Source organism: Lepidochelys olivacea (genome assembly GCF_965140295.1).
Source record: "Lepidochelys olivacea isolate rLepOli2 genome assembly, chromosome: 1".
NCBI classification, from domain to species: domain Eukaryota; kingdom Metazoa; phylum Chordata; order Testudines; family Cheloniidae; genus Lepidochelys; species Lepidochelys olivacea.
In genome coordinates, this window is record NC_140411.1 from 246,975,417 (window position 1) to 247,000,262 (window position 24,846).

Below are 24,846 nucleotides of genomic sequence, written 5' to 3' on the forward strand. Positions count from 1 at the left end.
TGTTCAAACAGTGTTTTATGGGTTTTTTTTTTTAACTCATTAGTATGGTGGGGAAACACTTCATTATTTACCCAAGAGACCAGAGTGGCTCATAGGAGAAATTTGCATTTGGGCTTTTCCATTTTATAGTGTATTATTGTAAGTATATATAAGAGCTGAACAATTTTTTTGGAGCCACTTAATCCATCATGTAACTACAGTTCATATGGGTGGAGTTTGCTGTTCTGAAAGCATTACAAATTCTGTAGTACAAAAAAATTTCTTATGAAAAATAATTTCTGTGCCCAGCCAATTCAAGGTAAATTAAGGCTTTTAGAAATGTGAGTTTTTCAAATGGCCAGATGTTATTGGAATATATTTTACACAAACCACTTGCTAAGTTTGATTGTGTTTAAATCAAAATAATATTTATGATATTTCGAATATGCAAATATAGGTAATCAAAACATTTCTTCAATTTTTTTGCACCTTGTCTACAAATTAAGCACAATTATGTTTCTTAAAAGCTGGAAGGAAAAGTTATTTATTCATTCACTGAGACTTTCTTTGCTAAGTTTTCACTCTAAGTGAACTTTTATGACAAAGGTGTACACTTTTAACATGGTGGTCTTCAGAAAAAATGGTATCATCTAAGGCTCCTAATCCTGCAAGAAGCTACACACGTGCATAACTTGTGAGAAATCCCCTTGAAAGGAATGGAATTGCTCACATGGTAAATGAAGCACAGACTTAACTTTGCAGGATCAATACTCAAAGGATCAATGAAAAAATAAACCATTTTACATTACTTAAATACATCACTGATAAGGGCACAATAAGAAAAACAGTCTATAATCTACAGCTAGATTTTTTTTGAAAGTCGGATGCCTAAATTTAAGTATTTCAACTCATATGAGTAGGCACCTAATTAAGCAGCCTGGTTTTTCAGAGGGGCAGAGCACCCATAAATCAAGTTTGGAAACACAAGCCATTAGTAATAATTTTATGAACAAAAAAAAGAGCACAAACTGGATTATTATTCCTTTGGTTCTGGATAATAATTTAAATCCAAGAAAGAGATCATTTAAATATCTTGCCACTTATAATAAAACATACATGATATTAATAGAAAATGATGAAACAGTTATAAACAAGATATTGTTCATTAGTGAACACTAATGCTACATTTGATTGTGAACTTGTTAGCTTTTTTTGGATATTAGATGCAAAAAAGTGCAAAGAATATGCAGTCAACTGTTACAGTACCACATTACAAAATAGTAACTTTTGGGGCACAAAACCCCATTTCCTATAATACTTTATATTAAGATAAATGTATACTCAAAATAGTTTTTGAATCTCGAGATATATAAGTATGTCTCTATATCAGCCTTGCAAAACTATCACGAAAATTTACCAGCCCAGGCACAAAATCTCATGATGATGATGGTGATGAAAACCAAATTACAGTTTACTCTCCTATTTAAAAAATTTACATGCCCAAGGCAAGTGGATGAGTAAAACTTTGCAAGGCTGTATGTATATATATTTATTTATTAAAATATAATCTTGAGGGTTAAAATACCATGGGACAAGAGGACCAAATCTCTAGAAGGAAACAGTTTCTATAGGATTCAGCAAAGGTGGCTTGCAACGAATTTTTTCAACCGTTGGTCCCTTTTTTTGTTTTTGTTTACAGTAATATAGAAAGATGGCCTATGTGTTTGTGTATGTAATTATTTTATGCTTGGTTTTACTAGAACATCAAGACTAACTTTCTGTGGTTTTTCTGGAGGAAATAATAGACATCTCAGAGCATGTTTACTGGGAGCTATCACACCCTAATTAAAAAGCTGGAGGTGATGGATTTTTATAAATAAATTATTTTTCCAAAATGTTAGTCACTGAAATAAATAGGTATTAACAGAGCCAACCAAACCCAAAAGATTTTTTTAAGTCTGAGTAAAAATCCCCTCCTCTCAGTTTTCATTCTCTTGACTTCTGTCATGTCAGAATTTGGTAGTTCTCCCAACATTACAGAGTTTTTCTGCATAAACAGGACATACATTTCTAATTTTAAGCTGTTTTGGGATTTGTTTTTAAACTGAAACCTTTCTGGCTTTCTTTATATGTCAAAAAGAAACAAGCAAACAAACAAACAGAAAAAAAGGAACAACCCTAATTAATTTTCCTATTGTAGCTCATCTTTAAAAGTCCAGGGCCCAGTCCTGCAGCCTTTTCTCTGTTCTTACTCAATACAGATTCTCTCACTGAGCTAAATTGGAGTTTTACTGAGACTTGGATCAATACTGCAAAGTAACGTGCTAGTATTTGTTCAGTTTTTTTAACCAACTAGCTTTAACTGATGCTCAGTTTGTATTTTTTTTCCTTGAATATTCTTGAGTTTACTAGCAGGAATGTTCTATGAGTTAGTAACATTTAAGTTTCTACCTCACTATATTGACAGAAGGCAAATTTCAAATTCATAATCCCAAGTATTTTCACTGGACGCCTGATTCTAAGAAAAACACTTATCCAGTCCTATTAAATTCATAGGAACAGAACAGAACCAATCCCATGCGAACAAGGCATCCAGTCAAAATAGCTTGGATATCAAATACCACATAGTTGTCTCCATAATGTCAGTAGGATTGTTGTAAGGGTTCAACTGCATGCATTCATTTGCAGGATATGGTCCATAGGACCTGAACTAAAACCAAATGAATTCAATAGGATCCTTTCCATTGACTTCAGTGGGTTCTGGTGCGGGCCCATGGTGAGCAAAGTAACATTCAAGACAATCATAGAGAAACTGGACATTATGTTGTTAGAATTGTTTTTTCCTAGTACATCAAAATCTGTAAACGTTTTCTTTAATGGTCATATACGGTTTAGTGCAAAATTTATAATTTATAGGCAAGTTACAAAATAAGTGCGGTATAGGACAATTTTGCTACTTTAAAAGGAATAGCATCATAAACTCCATTTATTTTCAAGTGCTAGTATATATGTATTTGTTTTTTTCTGATTTCCTTCCATCTGCAAAGAAACAGGTTGTATCAAAACAATACTTTATGACAGAGAGAAAAAGGAATATCTTTGCATAAGGAAGGAGTATTTTGGCTCAAGTGAAATTCATTCTTAAGAAATTATTAGAAACTCTAATATAAGACTTAGAACAGGAAGAAAATCTATTTTAATACAAAAATATGGATACAGTTCATCTCAGGAAGTCAAACCTTTTGTTAATGTAGGTGTGATGGACATGGAGCTTGGACACTGGATGTGATGAATCCGTTCTCGTGCCCTAGGGTGTAGGTGGTGGTTTTGGTGATGAACAAGACCCCTGGCTATCAAAACTGGTTGCCTGGCCAGGTAACTGAAAGAAAAGTTTTAGTTTTACAATCATCATCAGGTCTCTCCACTCATCATGGTTATTTCTGAGGATGAGAGAGTCATAAGGACCCTCTCCAAAAGATGGAGCTGAATTGTACCTCCAAATGAAAAAGACATTTTTAGAAAATGAAAACTTAATCTGAAGTAATTTTTATGCCTCAGTACACCCCTCCTGGAGAATTAACCATGGTAAGGAAACTCTTTTGGGGGGACCTCATAAGGACCCTCCCTGAATCATTCCATTTGGGTGTGGTTTGCTTCACCATCTACTGAGTTCTGTCTCCAAACCGTGCATATATGCTGGAGAATCCAGGAGGAGGCCAGGAACCTCTGTGCAGTGCCCTCTGAACTGTTCTGGCTCCAGCTTCCTCTCTCTCACACATTCCCTGAGAGTGTAGCTCCGGCAGACACTCCCCAGCTGCCACCGCCCTGGACGCTTCTTTAAGGGTGGTTCCCCACAGTAGAGGGAGCCATGAAATAGTCAGTGCTGCCTCAGGTTGTATCAGCTCTCAACTGGGTTATCTGCAAGGCTTGATTGAAGAGAAGGGGTGAACAACATTTGTCCCCCTGACCCTAATCCTAGCCTGCTCCCTAATGAACCCAGTCTGCACCTTCCCAGCCCGAAAGCCATGACTCCAATGGGTGTTATGGATCTGGAAGGATGTTGTCCTAAGACACTGAAGGGGATCTTCTCAAAGTTCACAGTTACACACAGAATTTTCCCTGCCTTAGGAGTAGAGGGTTCAAATAAGTGACTGTTTTAGCATTGCTGTATGTGGTGTGACAAAGCTCTGTCCTTGCCTCTATGGGTCCTGCATTTCCTGGCGGATTTCGCTAGCCTCAGAGGCTCACTGTGACCCTCCACGTAACCCTTCTTTCTCTAGAGACAAGGGTCACAGTCTACTGAGCCATTTTCATCATAAGCCAGCAAGGGAGGTGAGGAGAAGTTATCCTTCCTTGCACAGTCTCTGTTGTCTCCCAGTCTCAGTGATTAATCAGGGGGCAAAGGTGGGGGGGAGCCCGGGCCCACCCTCTACTCCGGGCTCCAGCCCAGGGACCCTAATAGTATAAACTATGGTAGCTGACCTTTTAGAAACATGACATGTACAATTCCCTGGGCTACTTCCCCCACAGCAGCCCTCACTTCCTCAAGCTCCACTTCACCCTTACCTCAGGGCCTCCTTCCTTGTGCCTGATACAGTGTGTACTACTCAGTCTCTCCAACAGAGCAACTTCCTCCCACAGCTCCTGACATGCACACTCACCTGACTGACAGGGAGGCTTTTAACTAGTTTCAGCCAGCCCCTGATTGGCTTCAGGTGTCCCAATCAACCTAGCATTCTCCCTGCCTTCTGGAAAGTTCTTAATTGGCCCCAGGTGTCTTAATTGACCTGGAGCAGCTGCCTTTTCACTTATCCTGGTACAAGGGATTTGTTTAGCTTGGAGCTAATATATCTATCTCCCACTACTTTTCTATAGCCATCTGGCCTTGCCCCGTCACAGTGGCTACTGGTGTGTAGCCTCAACTCAGCCTACTTAATGGAGAAATCTAAACTCAATATTTTAGTGACACAACTCTCTTTAATGCTAATGATTTCAGATAAGAAAATGATTGCCCTTGAAATATTTACATTTACTACTCCAAAGTAATTAAAAAAAAGGAGTTCTTTTGGCACCTTAGAGACTAAGAAATTTATCTGAGCATCCGATGAAGTGATCTGTAGCTCACGAAAGCTTATGCTCAAATAAATTTGCTAGTCTCTAAGGTGCCACAAGTACTCCTTTTCTTTTTGCGGATACAGACTAACATGGATGCTACTCTGAAACAAGTAATTTTAAGCAACCCTTGGTAATCTTAAAATAAACACTAGGTAGCTGCTAAGAAGATTTGAAAGAACTTTATATCAAAACCTTGAGAGCAGAGCAAGGCAACTTCTGAAGTGACATTTTCAGATCAAAATTAAAGCCCTAAATCAGAACCTCACTGATTAAAATAACAGCATAAATCAACAAAATCATTCTTTAGACATGAACTGAGTCATAGATTTCTTTTGACTGTCCACTATTTAGAGAAAATTCAATCCATAAACATAAGAAACTTCCTATTCAAGTGGAGTGCAGGAAGGTTTAGGAAGCGAAATGCATCCCTGAAGCCCAGGGTCAATTTCTGACCCCTGGCCTGCCCCAAAGTGGATCTCCATACCAGCCTTTTCAGGGCAGGGCAAGGTGCTTTTCTGCAGTATGTAAGGTATGCACAGGCATCCCCGCTTGGCCATTCAACCCTCTCTCCCCCTTCACACACAACTCTCATGCAAGATTTAAGTGGTGTGGAGGATCTTCCACAAGCTCCTCACATGGGGAGTGGTACCCACACCTTAGTGACTGTCATGATTCTCAGAGGCTCATGGAAATGAGTTATTAAATGCAGAGAGATGTAGCAACAAGTTGGCTATAGAGATATTCTACTTCTTACCTCTACCAATGGATGCCAATGAGTAATAGGTTTACGGGGGTAAGCCAGCATTTCATTCCAGTGATCTCTTCCAAGTCCTTCAGCATCAAGTCCTGTCCTACACACCCCGATCACCTCATTGTGTCCTACTCTGAGGATTACAGAAGGGCAGAGAAAGCTTTTCGTAATGCAGATAGATTTATTAACATCTTTGAACCATAATGCAGTTTGATTGGTTTAGCACAAAATGTTTTTGAAGATGCCCAAAGTGTGCACATTATTGTTATTAATCATATTTATTACAGGATGACTGAAAAATCCCAGTCAGGTTTGGGGCACCATTTTGTTAGGACCTATAAAATCACAGATGAAGAAATTGGCCCTGCCCTGGAAAGCTTACAGTTAGAGCCCTGCAAATCTGTGGATATCCACTTTAAATCCACAAATATCTGTGGATGCGGATAACCACGGACCATGTTCGCAGATTGGATGCAGATACAAATTTGGTATCTGTGCAGGGATCTACTTACAATCCAAAAGAACAGGCAAAGAGTTGGAGACAGGGATAACATACAAATAAATGACCATGGTTTTGAGTATGCAGTGTTGCGGCTGTGTTGGTCCCAGGATATTAAAGAGACAAGGTGGGTGAGGTAATATCTTTTATTGGATCAACAACTTCTTGGTGAGAGAGACAAGCTTTTTGAGAGTTTACACAGAGCTTTGCTTCGGGTCTGGGAAACTTACTTATTGTCACAGCTATTTCTGTATTGGAGCAGGTTCTCTCGGGGTATTTGGGTGGCCCATTCCATAAGATGATCTACTTCTCTGGTGGAGTGTCCTTGTTTGATGAAGGTGATTAAGTGTGTTAAGCTGTGTGTCCCAAACTTTCTCCTTAGAGCATATTCTATGGTATTTGAGTACCTGGCTGTAGCTAACAGATTTCTTGATGTATTTGGGGTGGTTACCGGACCTATAAAGGTAAGCATCGTGATCCATGGATTTCTTGTATATAGTTGTCTGTAGGTTTTGAGTGTCACAGGTTAGTTAGTTACATGTTTTGCTGTTGTGTTTTAAATTGTGGGGAGAGGGATGATGATGAGTAGGAATTGGAGGAATGAGGTCCATCCAGGATCCAAGAGTAACTGCTGATCTTAAGGTATATTTTTCATCTTTAGTCTGTCAGAATAATTAGAACCTCAGGTACAGAAACATAAAAGGTAGATCTATGCTTCTTATCAAGGCATTCAGGGGTGTAACCATGACTGGCAAAAATCTTAACACCAGCTAAATGCTTAATAGTGCTGACTCTAACATTGATCTATTGTGTGACCTTGATCAAGTCACTTTCTCTCTCTTTCTCATTTCTTCCCTCTGCAAACAGGCAGTGATACTTATCTTCCCCTATGACAAAGCCTTTAATTCTGAATGTCTCTGGAACTCATGAGTAATAGTAGGTGTGAGTGAAGTAGGCTCTGCCCAAGCACTATTCTGTCAATCCATTTCTAACATAACTTGCAACCCCCAGGCTATTTTACTCATAGGGATGACGTTGTCCCCTTTGTGCTAGGAAACTGGGAAAGGATGGGAGGGGATGGAGCTCTGCCCTTATCAGAACATAAGTGGGCGATGCAGTTGTGGGGTATTTCCCTCCTCTATATGGAGACAGGAAGTAGGCAGGGCCAGGGTAATTGACCTGAAGTAATGAGTCCCCTGGTTGAATTATCTGTAAGAATTTAACCCAGGGTCTATAGAGCTAAAATATTTTCTACTGCTTGAGCTAAAGGAATAACTCCATTCGCTGAAAGTTTTACAGACTTACAAACCCTTACACGGTCTAGCCACAGAGTCGCGGGGGGCGGGGGGAAGAGGGGAACGGAACGGACAAAGACTCACACTGTTAATGTGGGTTACATTTACATGACAATTTCCAGTCATGTTTAATTTTCTTCATACCATCATTAATGACACTGATAAACAGAAGTAAACACTGAAAGGTATGGTAGCTTTGAATCCTCCAGGAGAGGATTCAAAAGTGTTATTTTACTGACAGTGGATTTACTTAAAACACGAGGCAGTTAAAATAATAAATCAATTGCTATAATGAGGAAACCACTTGCTGAAGATTAATATTTTCAGGGGACAAATTGCACTTACCGATCATAGTCCATCACAGCAATGGAGAGGCTGACCTGGTCCACATTCTCTGGAGGGATATCGAAGATGATGGCCTCATTATATATTGGATTAAGTGTGTTTTTCTTTGTAGTTGTTTTCCGCTTTTTCAGCCTTCGACCCTCACACATCAGTGAGACTTTGACATATGGATCTGAGTAACAGGAAGTCATTTTCACACACTGGTCTCAATGCAGTTGAAATGTAAAGCAAAAGAGCAGCACATTCTTAGCAAGTGAACATTCAGGAAAACCTAAGTTGTATAGGTATTACTGACATAAGACAACCAGAGCTGTCTCTGCTGCAATTTCAATTTCCTGTCTACTCAAAAGAAGGTTCAAGCAGATAGAATAGATACACCCACCTCTACCTCACACTCAGCCAATAGCTCTAATGTTGACCTCTCCACCTTAACCAGTTCTCCTGAAGTTTTCCTGTGATAACCATATTAGTTAAAAAATAAAAGGAGGAGATTTTCAAAAGTGCAGAGGGCAGTTAGATACCTAACTCCAATTGAAAGTGAATGGGAGTTGTGTGTCTTTGAAAATCTCTCCCCATGTTTTAATGCTTCATTTTCTTTTAATTATCTTCTGCTATTATTTTAGCAGGATAGATTAATCCCCATTGTCCTACCCCTCCAGAAAGCAAAGCAAAACTTAACTAAAAAACAAACAAACAAACCCCAAAACTTTGTAGGTGAAAATCAAAGTACAATATAATGCCAACTGTATCAAAACTTTCCACTGGCTATAGAGATTTTTAATGCTCCACTAAAGGGGTGTCTTCTGAAGAGCATTTCCATTCTGAAAAGTGTCTTTGGTACAACAAGACTGTGGATTTACATGTTTGCCTCGCAGTGCTTTCTGTATCAAGTTTCAGTTTACAACTTTAAAACTAAAACAAAACAACAGTCCTGCAAACTCAGCCTGAACTCTAACAGCCAACCAGTGTTTTATCTTACTCAGCATCAAAATAATAAATGTTGGGATGGCCAAATTATACCCTCTCTTTCACCTGCATAATCCCATTGTCTTCAGTGAGTGCCCTCAGTGACTATTGCTTTCAATGGCTTTGCTTGGAATTGTTCGGAACTTTGTAAACAATTTCGTTGATCATGCAAAAGATTAAACAGAATCCTCATTTCACTCTTTCTGAGCCATGTTGTCTCTGCACAGCTAATAAAAAGAAAACGCAGGAAAAAAACAACCCCCATTTTTTCCACAAAACTGAGCAGATATGACTCAGCATATTCAAAATATACATATTTGTTGAGTAAGAAGTTGTTGTTTTAATATAGCTACTTTTCAGACCAGAACCCCACGTTGTTAAGTGAAAAGAAGAATACCCACCCGAAGCGCCAGTTACATCCATGGCTTTGAGATTTCTACATTTGATTACTGTTAACGTCATTCGCCCGGCAGTAGGTAAATAGCAAAGGGAAAACATGATTTCACCCAAATCTATGCTTTCCTAAAAAGGAGAAATATGGTTAGAATTTTGTGCATTATGCAAACAGTTCAAACAATCCAAAATTGTAGAATCATTCAAAAAATGAATGTGGAAACCTATTTTGCTGAAGATCCAATCTCATTTAGATGTGTTTATAAAGAGATTATAAATAAACTTTTCCAAAAAAAATTATTTGAAGTACAAAAAATAATTAGAAATGGAAGAATATTTTGGTGACTGGCTTTTGAGGTTCAGATTGAGGATTTTAGTTCAGGAACAACCTCAGAACTCTGATGTTCCAGGCTGGTGGGACCAGAGGCATGTTGCATTCAGAGTGAGGAACAAGGAATGCTGAATGTAGGATCCTTGCATGCCATGGCTCCTTGGAAGTCATGGAGAGATACTAATGTCAGCTCCGGAAGGGACTTCGTGTTCTACCCTCCCAGCCAGGCAGTAAGGTGGTGAGGTATCAGCCTAATGTATATTCACATAAATTAAGCCCATTCCACAAATGTGTGAACAATTTGTGTGGATGTGAAAAATTTGCCTCATTTTGTGAGCATTTAGAGAGGTCATTGAACTTGTAAAAGTCATCAACATGAAGCTCTTTACCATTTCCTTCTTCTGTGTTCTATTGGTCAGACAGAAGGAAGGAAAGAGCAAAGTAGCATTCTCTACACTATCTTGTTCCTTCCTGGGTGCAACACAACCTTTAGGAAGGTGATGTACAAACCTGGGAAAGATGGACAAAGTCCAAATAGAAAAGGAGTACTTGTGGCACCTTAGAGACTAACCAATTTATTTGAGCATAAGCTTTTGTGAACTACAGCTCACTTCATCGGATGCATACTGTGGAAAGTGTAGAAGATCTTTTTATCTATCAGAGGCTCGTTCACCTGCACATCCACCAATGTGATACATGCCATCATGTGCCAGCAATGCCCCTCTGCCATGTACATTGGTCAAACTGGACAATCTCTATGTAAAAGAATAAATGGACACAAATCAGATATCAAGAATTATAACATTCATAAACCAGTCGGAGAACACTTCAGTCTCTCTGGTCACGCAATTACAGACATGAAAGTTGCGATATTACAACAAAAAAACTTCAAAACCAGACTCCAGCGAGAGACTGTTGAATTGGAATTCATTTGCAAATTGGATACAATTAACTTAGGCTTGAATAGAGACTGGGAGTGGCTAAGTCATTATGCAAGGTAACCTATTTCCCCTTGTTTTTTCCTACCCCCCCTCCCGCCCCCAGACGTTCTTGTTAAACCCTGGATTTGTGCTGGAAATAGCCCATTTTGATTATCATACACATTGTAAGGAGAGTGATCACTTTAGATAAGCTATTACCAACAGGAGAGGTGTGTGTGGGGGGTGGGGGGGTAGGAGGGGAGAAAACCTGGATTTGTGCTGGAAATGACCCAACTTGATTATCATACACACTGTAAGGAGAGTGATCACTTTAGATAAGCTATTACCAGCAGGAGAGTGGGGTGGGGGGAGGTATTTTTTCATGCTTTGTGTGTATAAAAAGATCTTCTACACTTTCCACAGTATGCATCTGATGAAGTGAGCTGTAGCTCACGAAAGCTTATGCTCAAATAAATTGGTTAGTCTCTAAGGTGCCACAATTTCTTTTTGCGAATACAGACTAACATGGCTGTTACTCTGAAAAAAGTCCAAATAAAATTTCTTCCTATGGAACTTACTCATCACATTACATAGAGATATTATTTACATACAGGAGAGAGACACTGGCCAGAGATGGAACAAGGAAATAAACTGGCCCTGTTGCATAAATATGAAGCTTGAGAACTGAAGGATAAAAAAAAGAGATATGAATTATGGAGCCTTTCTCCCACGCATGTGTACAGTAATTTCCCTACAAACCAAATATATTTGACAGCAGATATGGTAGATATTGTTCAGGTATGTTTCTCCAGTGAAATCAACAAACAAACAAACACTTTTTAAACCTTAAAAACACAAAAATGGACAAAAAGAAAGTTGTATAGTAAGAACTAAAGGCTCAATCCAAGACTAACAGAAAATAAGGGAGGTCTTTCCATTGACTTCAAAGAGTTTTGGCTCAGGCATCAATACCTATAGTTATATGGATAGTGAGAGATGTGCTGTAGATACTTAATCTTAATACATTTGAAGTTGGCTTATAAATATCATGTTACTGGGCCATTTATGGTCAAACAATTATGGTACGTGGAGGAGAACATGAAACATTTTACCATAATATGCCGGATTAATAATGCCTGTGTAGAAGGTGATACACAGTATGTTGCTGATAATTATGGGCCAGATTGGGACTCTTCATTCACATTGGTGAGCAATTACTCTCATGAGTAGTTTCATTGACTTCAATGGGATTTAAATTTAAATATATGCTTAAGTACAGTCTTTTGCAAAGGTGGATGTAACCACGTCCTTCATTGCTTTTCTGAATCAGGGCCACTAATTGTAGCTCTAAATTTGAGAATGTAGGTTTCAGAATAGCTTTAAATTATTTCTTGTACTATTAATAAATACAAATAACTGACTGCCCATGTGTGTGAAAAAGCAAAAAATAGCATATAACTTAAAAATTGGATGGTGCCTGCCTGCGAGTCCCAGTGATAATTCAACCTGGTGACGAACAAAAAATGCTCTTGACCATGCTTGTAGTTGTTTTCTTTACTTCACAGTGACTCAACAGACTTTCTGAGCTTCAGAGTAACCCATAGACATAGTGACAATCTTGGAAGCTTATTTAGATTGAATTTTGTGCAGGTCATCTTATATCCCACTCACATATGAAATATGTTTTAGAGTAACAGCCGTGTTAGTCTGTATTCGCAAAAGAAAAGGAGTACTTGTGGCACTTTAGAGACTAACCAATTTATTTGAGCATAAGCTTTCGTGAGCTACAGCTCACTTCATCAGATGCATACTGTGGAAAATACAGAAGATGTTTTTATACGCACAGACCATGAAAAAATGGGTGTTTATCAAAACCTTTTGTAGTGATAAACACCCATTTTTTCATGGTCTGTGTGTATAAAAACATCTTCCGTATTTTCCACAGTATGCATCCGATGAAGTGAGCTGTAGCTCATGAAAGCTTATGCTCAAATAAATTGGTTAGTCTCTAAAGTGCCACAAGTACTCCTTTTCTTTTTGCACATATAAAATAGTTTCCTTGGGGTTTTGTTTTGAAAATTAATAGGTTAATAGGCATGTGCCTATGTAATTTTCATTGCTTGACAAAGGTTCCAAATATTTCAAAATGACTTTTGCTCACATTCAGTCCACATCAGATGGAATTGACCACTTCACCTCTTCTCATACCTCTTATTTTGTGACACATTACTTTCAATTTTATAAATTACAATGCATTAAAAACACTTCTGGAAAATATGAATAAAACATAAACAAATGAAAAGAGACATTTTTCCACCCATTCACAAAAGGAGTGAAACGCCTTAAATTACCTTTAACAGTTTTGTCATATCTGCATGTTTATTCTAATACAGCCCTTTCAGTTATTAGTACTAATTTACGTACATGGGGCCAGATTATGACCCATGTATTTGTATGCAGAAGGTCCTCTCTTTGCATGGATCCCACCCCATTACACATGGAAAGAGAGTGTAACTACCTTCATACCACCATCTCTTCCATGTCCCCTGCCCCCGCAACAAATACACTACAGATGCTTCTTAACATAGTCTAAGGTCCATGCTGGGGGAGGGGATAGAGATGGACTGGCCCAGGTAAGGGAGTGGGCTGGCCAGAGGAAAGACAAGTGGGACACACATCATCCTTCCATTTAGTCCTGTGGCTATTAAGAGAAAGAGCTAACATAGCCCAGGTGGTATGATCATTCCTAAATAGCCTTTAAGACCCATGACCACCTGGCTTACCTGAGGGCTACCACAGCCAAGGGGATGCCTTGGCAGAGTCTCTCTTTGGCTTTATCATGCATGTTAAGGTTTACAGCTATGATTTGTGATCTTAAATGGGAGTTTCTTTTTTAAATTAGATTTCCAAACACTTCTAATGGAAACAAATGAAACCACAGTTCCCAGAATACTCACGTAACCCAAAGTGTCGGAACGTTTGTATCATTCATTTTTTGTTAATGGCTATTTGTTTACTAAGCATGAGCAGGGTGCTCAGCACCATACCAAAAGTACAAATCAGACACAGATTGTTCCTGAAGTGCTTGTACAATTATAGCTGGGCAAAAATTAATGAAAGAAATTGCAAATGTTTTTCAAAATTTTAATGAAAAGTTGTAAGCAAAATTTCAAATTTACTAAAGGAGTTGACCACTCCATAAGCTAGTTGTAAAAACAGCAAAATATGTGGGGGGGAAACTTTCAAAAAATAAAAATCACAACATATTTTTTGGACTTTTCAAAATTGAGAATGTTTCCCCCTGCAGTTCTACTTACAATCTAAAACCCAAGCAAATATGGGGCAGGAAGATCCAGAGGATGATGGTTACTTAGATCTTTTAAAAACATTTCTTACAAATATCATAATTCAAGTGAGAGTGACATATTATGACTTTGTGATGTCTAATCTTTGGTTTAGTAGGCGATTGCTAGAATTATTCATGCATTAAAAAGCTGTCATTGAAAGTGCGTGGAGATGTAAGTGATATTGTAATGCAAGGGTGAGGGTGATATAGAATTATAGCACAAATTATGTTATATTTGGGATGGACACATTGTGCCCAATTCTTCCCTCAGAAAGCCAGATGTGGGGGTAATTTGTTATATTTGAATGGTAAGTTCTCATTGTACAGACTTGCAAATTCTTAGGATAGTTACTATGTCTTCCTCTCTGCATTCTGCAGTGCTTAATAAATAATAAATAAATAATAATTCATGGCTCTGGATCATCCCTTTTTCATCCATTTAAATATTCCATATACAATGTAGATGGAAAATGACCTTGAAAAATTACTATCCAAACACCCAGTATTTAACAATATGTTGGACATTGAAGGGAGTATGCAGGTTACCTTGAATATAAAGGAAAACATTATTTCTAAATTTCCAAAGTCTTCTCTGTTCCACATACTATTACATATATCACAGAAGGAAAACTGAGTCATCTGGGAAGCATGGATATCACAGGAAAAGTAGGCTATTTGGAATGGCCTACACCAGTTGTAGGAGTCTTATTCCATTGCAGTCCATTTATATGGTGACTGTCTAAAGTGACCATCAGTTAGGAATAGATTGCAGCTACTTTCAGCTATAGTACAGTAGATCTCTGTTCACCCAAGCCTCCATTAGCCAGCTTTCCATATTAAGTGAACAACCAGCACACACCCTGAATGGTTGCTGATGAAACAACTCCGTGATTGTGCAATGAAAAAGAGAACCTTTCATTTAAAACAACGCAAACTGTTCAATTTTTTCCAGCCATGATGAACATGAGTGCTGCTGTAACTACAGCTGTGCTGTATACAGTATTGTATTTTAATGTGGTACTTTATGCATATTATATATTCTTATTGTTGTTAGTTGTTACCATTGGTATTGCTGTTTGTTGCAGCTTAAAACGCTAATTTCTGCATTTTTAAAAACTGGTACTGGTTACGAGAAGTAACGTTTCGTGTATGCTGTAAATAAAGAAGAGCGCTATGTTTTAATGCTTTTCCGGGAGGGGGTCAGCTAGTTTAAAAGAAACTCTGCATCTTTAAACTAATGGATAGAAAGCTCTTAGCCCATTCTCCTGATTGTGCAAATTTTGGATTATCTGATCTGACCTTGGTCCCAATTAGGTCAGATGAATGGGGTTCTGCTGTGTGATAACTGCTCAGGTGATTTCACCCATTACATTGACATTTGTGCTCTGATGGCTGCACTGCTGGCCTATTGTAGAGCGAGTGTGCTTTAGAATCTTACTACTAGTAAATCTATTTTTTTTATTAAGCGTGTGCACAGTCATCTCGCCAAGTGATGGCATCTTCAGTGGCCTGATGCAGTTCTTCTAGGCCACCGCTGAACCTAATCAGCAGGCATTCGTCGACAATGTGCGTCATCGTCTGTGTTTCTCCACAGCTGCACAAAGGGCTGTCACGAAGGCCCCAGTGATACTGGTTGGCTGCACAGAGACCTTGTCCGGTCCAGAACCTGTTCAACAGGGACCATTGGTGATGGGGCAGGTCAAAACCAGGCGGGAAAATTGTGGGGTTGGCAACGAGGGACTGGTTGGGGATTATAACAGATATCCATTCCTCTTGCCAGAGTGTTTCTGCCCTAACATCCTGGTGTGGAAGATGAGATCATAATGTGCGACGTGATGGCAAACGTGCAGCTGGTGGTTTAAAAAGGTTAATGTGCAGTGGCAGGCTTGAGTTGGCGCATACTTTCTCCAGTAACTTGCTAGTGGCAACCTCTCGTCCAATATGAGGAGGAGCAATATTGCCCAGAACTGGGAGCCATGGGAGTGGAGTTGGATACAGGGTGTCAGAGGTGATACGCATGTTGGCATGTAACTACTTATCCACCAGTTTGGTGTGTGACGATCGGCTCCATACTGGTGCACAATACTCCACCACCAAATAAGAGGTGGCAAGAGGTGATGTCCGCAGAGGTGGGGCACGAGCACCCCATGACGAACCTGGCAGTTTGCTAAGAAGATTTATTTACTAAATAAATTAGTAAATCAGGCCCAAATGCTCTGTCCAATGTCTGGGGCAGTGCGGGGGGGGAGGGGGGGGAGGATATTTCCATCCAGGGTGCAGAGTGGCTGAAGAGCAGCTCCACAGAGGTTACTATGGCCCAGTGAGCCCTTTCATGGGACTTCCCGATCTCCACAGGCTGAAGGCTGTGTTTATGCCTAGAAGCAAGGCTCTATACCCTTGCATTGTCTACACATATATCCTCCAGAGTAGCTGCTGAACTGCATCCATGGAGCAGGAGGCTGGAGTTACCCTTAAATTATTAAATAATATATAGTATAATCAGTCTACCTGAGGGAAACTTATTGCCCTATGTCTTGTGACAACAAATGAGTTCTGAATAGACTGGAATAGATACCATCCCAAAGTATCTAATCTCATCTATGCCATTTATAATGTGTCCATCACTGAAGAATCAAGGTATCAGAATTGAAATGAATGTTTCACTGAGATAATCTGTAGATTCCATCTCAAGGTCCTCTGTCACTGGAGACTGATACCATAGTGGTGTCCAGAGAGAACTGGTATGCACAGATTGCCACGAATGACTTGGAATTCTCTTGCTCTCTGGGTTCAGTATAAGCCATTTCCATATGGTTTGGAACAGTCTCCTGATTTTCTATTTTTAATTTAATTGTGGTGGCACTGATATCTATGTGAGAGGCGTATTTTTGGTAAGTGTGGAATGGAGGTTACTAGTATTTTTGTTCTGTTCTTCTTTTATAGATCTGTTACGGCATGTGGTCCTGTTTCATATTTGTATTAATTATGTATATTTTGCTAAGATATCCAGTAGCATATGGGAACAAAAAATTAAAATGTATGATTATAATATATATGCTGGGAAGTGATTCATATAGGTGAAATCCATCCTTGTGCAGAGGAGTAGCACAAAGCCTATGCACCTCCTATTTTGAGGGCTTGAATAGTGCATATGTAAATGACACTAGCAAAGATAGAGTTTTTGTCCCCCTTTAGAAGCTGATACGCTACAGCTCTCAGCTACTAGTCAGGGTTCTTTAGCTCAAGCAGCGGAGGTTCATACTTTTAGTGCTGAAAGTCCCATGTTCAAACCCAGCTAATGGACCAAGCAAGGATGTATACGTACACACACAGAGAGACTACCATGAGATGTGGGTCTACATAGCTCCATCTACACTTGCAACTGTACACAGTTACATGTGTACTGTTATGCCATAACCCCCTTATTGTCCACATCTGAAGCCCTAAAACATGTCCCTGAAAGAGAGTAAAAAGCAAGAAAGCTAGTACACCAGAGGGGTGTGGGTAAGTGCATGCCTCTGCTGGGGCATAACCTCATACTCATTCTACAGTGTAGTGGAGATGAGGGTTAGGGGTGTGTACGAGGTCACAAGTATCAATAGTCTTCCAGGGCCATCCCTGTATTGAACCTTTTGCTGCCTCACCCTTAGGCAAAGGTCCCTGACCACCCTTGGTCAGCAGTAGTAGTGACCTGAGAACCTCAGAAAAGTTTTCTGGGTGAACTCTATCGATCAGCACAGGCAATCATGGAGCACATTCCAAGAGCTGCTGCCTGGTCTCTGGAGCACACCTGATCAATGTGTGGTCAGAATATACCATTCTTTACAACTTCACCCAACAGGAGCACAGACCAGTACCTGGAGATTTTTCAGAGGCTGGAGGAAACAGGCGTTTACTGGACTCCATCCTACTGCCAGGAGCTCATGAAGCACCTCAGACTCCTGTACCAAGGGTGAAGGACAAAGAGTTGCTCAGGGATGGGGTACGGGGGATCTAGCTCATGCCCATGCTCTGATAAGCTGGACTAGATGCTCTTCAGGGCTGCAAGAACAGAGTCTGAAGTGACTAGTGACTTATGACCCCATCCTCAACCCCACTGGCTTCATCATACAATGGGACACCAATGACAGGCATTGGGGACGTTGGAGGAATTCCTGGAGGAAGCCCTGGAAGTCATGGAGGAGGAGGAGCATGTGATTCTGCCTCTACCTGTCAGGCCTGGTTGAGGAAGCCCTCCCTGAGGAGCCTGAAAAGGACCCAGAGACACTGCAGGAACCAGAACCCAAGGCTGGTAAGTTACAATACACCCCCACACTCCCTGGAAATATTCCCTCTTGCTCCAGTGATACGTGCCTGAAACAGCCCCTTGCCTCCAGCCCCCTGCTCCAACCTGATATGATCCCCAAGCCAGACACAGCTGTAAACCAATTATTTTATTGAAATTCCATACACCACTGCAAAGTATTTAGCAGAAACTATAAGAGATAATTAAAAAGCAGTCACTGTGAACCTGTGCCTGTGTCTTTCTTGGTCAGCACTGAGACTGATAGCCCTTTGGCTGTGCAGACTGGAAAGGAGGGAGGGAGAGAGGGAGTGGGTTTGAAAGGGCCCAGGTGGGGAAAGAACAGTTTTGTGACATTTATGTTTGTTCAAAGACCCCAAACCACACATCCCACTTATCCCCCATCTTTCCATCCCCATATGAATGGGAGCTGCATGGAAGCAAGATGGGGGTGGTTGGTGGCTTGTGTGCTGGCCTGCCGATGTTTGGCAGTGGAAAGGGAACTGTTTGATTGTCCAGCGAAAGCCATAGTCATTCATTCTCCCTGTGACCATTTCAAATGTTTATTACTGTTCCCAGTCCCTGGTGTCTAGCCTCTCCCTGCACTGAGCCACCCTGCAGTAGCCAGCAGAAGATAGGGTGGGTGAAGCATCTGCTTTGCCAGTTGCACACACAAAGTGCTATGTCCCTTAGCAGTGGAGAGGTAACAGGCTTGAGGTGTTAGTCTGAAAGTTCAGGGAAGAAAATACACTTGCAGCACAGCTACCCATTTCCCTGTCCTTTTCCAATGCTGGTCGCTGGACATGGGGCCTGAACTTTCTGGTGATGCAGGGAAGGTTAGGGGGTGGGTGGATGTTCGTTGTGGTTCTTTGTTCCTCTTCCATGGAACTCTGTCTGCTAGCTTAAAATACAGTCAACTTCTTCTTGAATTACTTCCCAGTCCTGTAAGCATAATTCAGCAAATGTTTGGTGTAGGAGAGATTCAAGCTGGTTGTTCAGGTTCTGTGGCAGGGCAAATGTGTTTGGTTCACCTTTGTAGCTCTCCAAACCCCTCCACTCAGCAATATGTAGAGAGGTGACCTTCAGAAGAAACATTGCACTGGCATAGGAGGCCAGATCTCCTCCACAGGACTGGTAAACTACTGCTCTTTTCCATCCCAATACCTCAAACACTGCTTTGTTCTCCAAATGATGCCTGTCTTTTCAAGAACAAATAGATGCCTGGTAATGTACCCCCAAAAGGAACCAACCCCCACCCCAGATGGCTCCTTGATGCACTGTAAACATTACAACATTTTAATAACAGTACTGCAGGAACCTTACCATTATTTGCCTCAACTCCTTCCTTGTGGGCTGCAAAAGTTGTCTGAGAAGGAAGGATGCTGTAAACAGTTGCATTCCTGTGATATTAAAAAGTATCAACATTGTGGCCTTCAGGAGCACAGTTAAGTTGTGTGTGTGTTGGGGTGAGGGTGTTCATAGGTTCCTTCAAAAGAGAAATGAAATATAACACTACCCTTGTGTTTGACTCAGCAGGATGTTCTGATGCCAACGGGGTACCCATTCTGCCAGGAGGGCAGGAGCAGCACTGCAGAGACAGAGGAGGCAGGCAGACAGACTGGAGCATCTGCTCATTGCAATACACAAGAGAAGTCAGGAACAGTTTTGCTTTCTTTGGGCATGGAACAATCAAGCTCTTAGGCAGGGTGGGGCACTGATGAACCAGTTCCTGAATCTAGAGCAGGGGTCGGCAACCTTTCAGAAGTGGTGTGCCGAGTCTTCACTTATTCACTCTAATCTAAGGTTTCGCGTGCCCGTAATGCATTTTAACGTTTTTAGAAGGTCTTTTTCTATAAGTCTATAATATACAACTAAACTATTGTTGTATGTAAAGTAAATAAGGTTTTTAAAATGTTTAAGAAGCTTCATTTAAAATTATATTAATATGCAGAGCCCCCCGGACCGGTGGGCAGGACCCGGGCCGTGTGAGTGCTGCTGAAAATCAGCTCATGTGGTGCCTTCGGCACGCGTGCCATAGGTTGCCTACCCCTGCTCTAGAGTCATGCCACAGGGAATGGGAGTATGCCCCGTGGGTAAGAGGATCATGCACTCATGCAGTCACTAGTACAGCTGGGGGTGGAAAGCTTTTGAGACCCACCTGCTGCTGTTGCCTGGGAACAGGCAGCACCTCCTCCTCTCCCTACTCCTCTTCCAGGTGCCTCACAGGCTGCTGCTGATCCAACACTACCCACTCCACAGTGGGGAGGAACACGCTGATCTCCTGGCACAATACCCTTCGCCGGCACCCAAAAGCCCTCGCTGGGAGAACCCCTCCAAAGCATACAGATGTTGAAAAATGAGCCTGAGCCCCACCCATTAGCCCAGCCAGTGTTCATCCCTCACACTCCATGCAGGAGATGTCCCCTCATCTTCCCCACACTTTTTCTCTTCTAGTCTCCCCTTGTCAGGGGAAGGGGCAGGACAAGGAGACAGGTCCACAAAAGTAATGTTTGCACATTGCTCAGGGAATTTGATCCAGTTTTTGGTTCATTCGCAGTTCCGGTTAAAAACCTATTTTTGTTCTATGTTCCATAGACCTTTTAAATAAAAGTTATTGTTCACTTCACTTGTGTGGGCACCTTGCTTTCCGAGTATCATCAGTGAGATATTTCCCACACATTTGGGATGGGTCAGCAGGATGCATAGCAAATGACTATCAGTTCTGTAACTTTCTAATGCAATGATGCCATAGAAAGACAATGAATTTTCTGTCCCTCCCACAAATCCTTCCCCCCCGTTACCATGAATTTCCCAATGTTTAACAAAGAGAGAGAGAGAGAGAGAAAAGAGAGCAGGGTTTATGACAATGAACAAAGCTCTGAAAAAACTGTTGTTGTCCAATGCACCAGAACAAAAATCAGAGGAGTTTACTTAAAATGTCTTTATGGCTTTGTCAATAATTTAACTGACAATACAGAGAAAGGAAACAAAACTAAACTAATACTGAAGATGTCTTACGCTGAGCAGTGCTTTTATGACCCTTCTTCCTTCACCCTGTCAAACAGTTGCGACATGCCACCAGGGGAGTACTCCCACATAGCGGCTGATCAGTTCTGTGATCACTAGTTGCAGAAAAGATTGCGAAGAAGGAACAAGTGAACCCCCCCCAAAACCTTACAGAACTGTTTTTCAGTTACTTTCAGAATGATTAAGTAGTCCCCAGAGAGCACCATGAAACAGAGTTGTTAACCTATAACAAAAAGATCACTCAGTGCTGGCACTGAATTGCTTTTACACCCTCGAAACTGAAACCAAAACCACAGCCAAAGGGATTGACCCTGAGGAGGAACCCTCACATAATGGTCTGCCTTCATTTGGTACATTAACATGGGTGAAATTCTATGGCCTGCGTTGTGCAGGAGGTCAGACTAGATGATCATAACGGTCCCTTCTGACCTTAGTATCTATGAATCTATGACACATAAGCTGCAGGGATCAAAACCCACCAATGGATGCCACAACACAACTATATAGCAATGCTCTATTGAGCTTCTACAGCAGCACTGTAGCATCACATAACATCCTTTGGTGTCCCTTGGCACAGACCAAAGTCACCTTCTGTTCCCCCACTGTTCCATGGTGTGCAAGCAAATAGCACCACAAATGTCCCTTGCCCTCTAGGAGCTGTGTGCACATGTTTGGGATCTGGCTGCTTGTCTTGTGCCTGCTCAGTGCAGAAGTAGTCCCCCTTATCCTCACATAAATTGGGCAAGGCACAGCATACCACGATTATGCAAAATACATAGGACACATGGGTATCCAGAGGGGTCCGACAGTATCACCAGCAAGGTGTCAGCCTCCCAAATACACACTTGTAGCCAGACAGCCAGCCCCCCCCCACCTCAGACCAGCATTGCTGGAAACACAGGAGGAAGCCGGAACAGGGCACTTAACATATATTCCAGCACAGCCTTTGAAGCTGTGAAAGCACAGGTGTGCTGCTACAATGTGCCTCTGGGAACATATACAACAATTAAGCTCACAGCAGGCAGAGGCCCTGTGACAGACATGGCTCTTAGCCCCTACTAAATAGCGTGATGCACACACCCCAACATCCTAGATGGGAAAATATTTACCCTGATAAAAGGAATGTCCAGTAGTCGAAACTTATTGTTTCTCTCCCTTGCAAGTGTAAACTACTCTTGCGAAAGCTGGTGTCGCCCAGACAGACCAGCCTCAATTTGGCATAAGAAAGGAGAAAGAGAATAAAGGAGTACAGAGGTATAAGTAGGGGACCTACAGCATCATGATTTTTGAGTGCTTTTCACTATCTATCTGCTGGTCAGATAAGTGACAGCCTTCCAAGGCTTCTGCAGCTAAGAGGGTCCCTAAGCCTTGTCCCTTATTCGTCTTTCCGCGGAATTGAGTGACCGATCCTGGCTTGGCACCGCTGGAATCGAGAGATGCAAGGAGGGTAAGAAGCACCCACACCTGATCTCCTATCTTTAGTGTACACATATTTTGAAATAGAGCTCTATACTTTGTTTTCTTTCTTTGGGATTGTGGCTTCAGTTTTGTAACTTGTTTGTGTGTGTAACATCTCTACATTTAAATAAGTAGGCACTAGCAATTTTGTAACCACATGATTAGAATCTAGCTTAATAAATTTTGGTAACCATTTGTGCATAAGCCTGACTTGTTTTCTCTGGTTTACTGTAAAGCAGCCAACACAATTAAAGAACCTCAGCCGTTTTGGCTCTAAAGCCTGGCCATTAGGTGAGAGTACTAAGAGCCTAGCATTGAGTTGTGCCGCCTCCACGGGGCAAACTCTTGAGGCACCTGTCAGTCAATCCTGGCTGCCTGCTGCGAAGGAGCTCTGAGCTCTAGCAGTTAAAGTCACAGGTGTGGAGAGGCTCTTAGTGCTGCCATTGGGGCACCTGTCAGTCAGTACTGACTGCCCGCTGCGAAGGAGCTCTGAGCTCTAGCGGTTAAAGTCACGGGTGGTTAGGACCTTGGGGCATCCATCAGCCTAGCCCGGGCTGCCCGCCACGAAGGGACAGTGCGTCTTAGCGGTTAAAGTCACGGATGGTGTAAACGGGCATAGCTGGCACCTCACCAAGCATCCTTGGCCGTCGGCTAACAACACTCCACCATCATTCTGCAGCTACTTAGTCTGTAGCTGAATTCTCTTTTTCTTGGATCAGCAATGTTGGGATACAACTTCATGAGCCAAGTTAGGAATGGGTCTGTGGGGTGCCCCAAAATAAATGTCAGACCAGAAACACTGTATATAACCACGTCATTTCTGGGGAATAAAGTTCCTTCTTTCCCCCTGCAATACAATCCCAGTCCCCTGAGCACCCTGGCATCATGGACTTTTCCTGTGTCCCCAACATTGGTGATCATGCACCAACCACTGTGGTCCACCAAGACTTCAAGAATGAGTGAATTGTAACTTTTTGGTTCACATATTCACTTGCCCCCTTTGGTGGATAAAGTATTGGGATGTGTGTTCCCTCGATGGCCCCTGCATAGTTCAGAAACCCATTCCTCTGAAATCCAGCTACAATTACAGGGACCTGGGTGGATCTCAGTATTGATAGCCTGGCAAACCTATACAGCCACCACCCTGACAGTTGACTTCCCAACCTCAAATTGGTTTGCAACGTACCAGTAGCTGTCAGGTGCTGTAGCTACCCGCTTCTGTACTGGTACGGGTTTCTGAAATTGAGTGGCATGGCACTGGAGTGTTGGTGCCAACTCCTCACATAACTCCATGAAGGTTTGCTTCCTCATTTGGAAGTTCTGCAGCTACTGGTCATCCTTCCAGGTTTCCAAGACGATGTGGTCTGACCATGTTGTGCTGGCTTTCCAGGACCAGAAGTGGCAATCCAGCCATGAGCATACTACTGCAATCGCAGAATTCAATGTATCTGTTCCATGGGACTATAGTGGATTTTCGTTAATCCTCTCGGTCAGCTCTCTTCAGCATCTCAACTATTTCTGGACCAATTCCATCCAGTATAAGTGAATGAACCCACATGAACATTTGTCCTGCAAGCAGGAGCAGATCCACATCATCATGGACTTGGTTCTATGTCTTCCACATGGTTTGGTAGAAAGGAGAGGTGAGGGAGAGTTGCCATTGCCAACTGTGTGAAGGTAGCATCTAGTACCAGCAACACAAAGCCAGGCGATTCCCAGAGTGTCTCCTATGACATGCAGGTCCCTGGGATACTGTCCCTGCAATAGTAGTGCTGCCATCTTGTACCAAATATGGGGCAGCATGGATACAGGTATATATGCCTGTGCACAGTGTCTAGCTGTGCCCAGCACTGCATATGTAGACACTTGGCACTGGTATGGGTTCCATGTATTAGTAATACTTGGAAACGTACATGGGGTGTACATACAGATATAGCTTATATATTTTATTCACCCGCCCATAGTATTCTTTTCTAATAGTTTGGGTCCCTCTGGGTAACATTTTTGAAGGTGCCTAAATGACATAGTAGCCAAAGTCCCATTGACTTTGAATAAGTCATAGGCACCTAAATCACTTAGGTGCTCTTGAAAATTCTACCCTATATCACTTTATGTCACACCAGTTCACTAAGTTTTACC

The 24,846-nt window shown here is 41.5% G+C and overlaps 1 protein-coding gene across 1 annotated transcript in view; it reads right to left on the reverse strand.

Moving 5' to 3' along the window:
- Positions 1–3,271: 3,271 nt before the first annotated feature.
- Positions 3,272–24,846, reverse strand: part of SYT10 (synaptotagmin 10) — a 50,691-nt gene continuing 29,116 nt past the window's right edge. Inside the window, exons 4-7 of the mRNA XM_084643858.1 lie at positions 9,352–9,472; positions 7,985–8,156; positions 5,849–5,978; positions 3,272–3,358 (exon numbers count right to left, since the gene is read on the reverse strand). Of these exons, the coding sequence (XP_084499984.1) occupies positions 3,287–3,358; positions 5,849–5,978; positions 7,985–8,156; positions 9,352–9,472 (495 nt within the window). The 3' untranslated portion in view covers positions 3,272–3,286. The remainder of the gene's footprint in view (positions 3,359–5,848; positions 5,979–7,984; positions 8,157–9,351; positions 9,473–24,846) is intronic.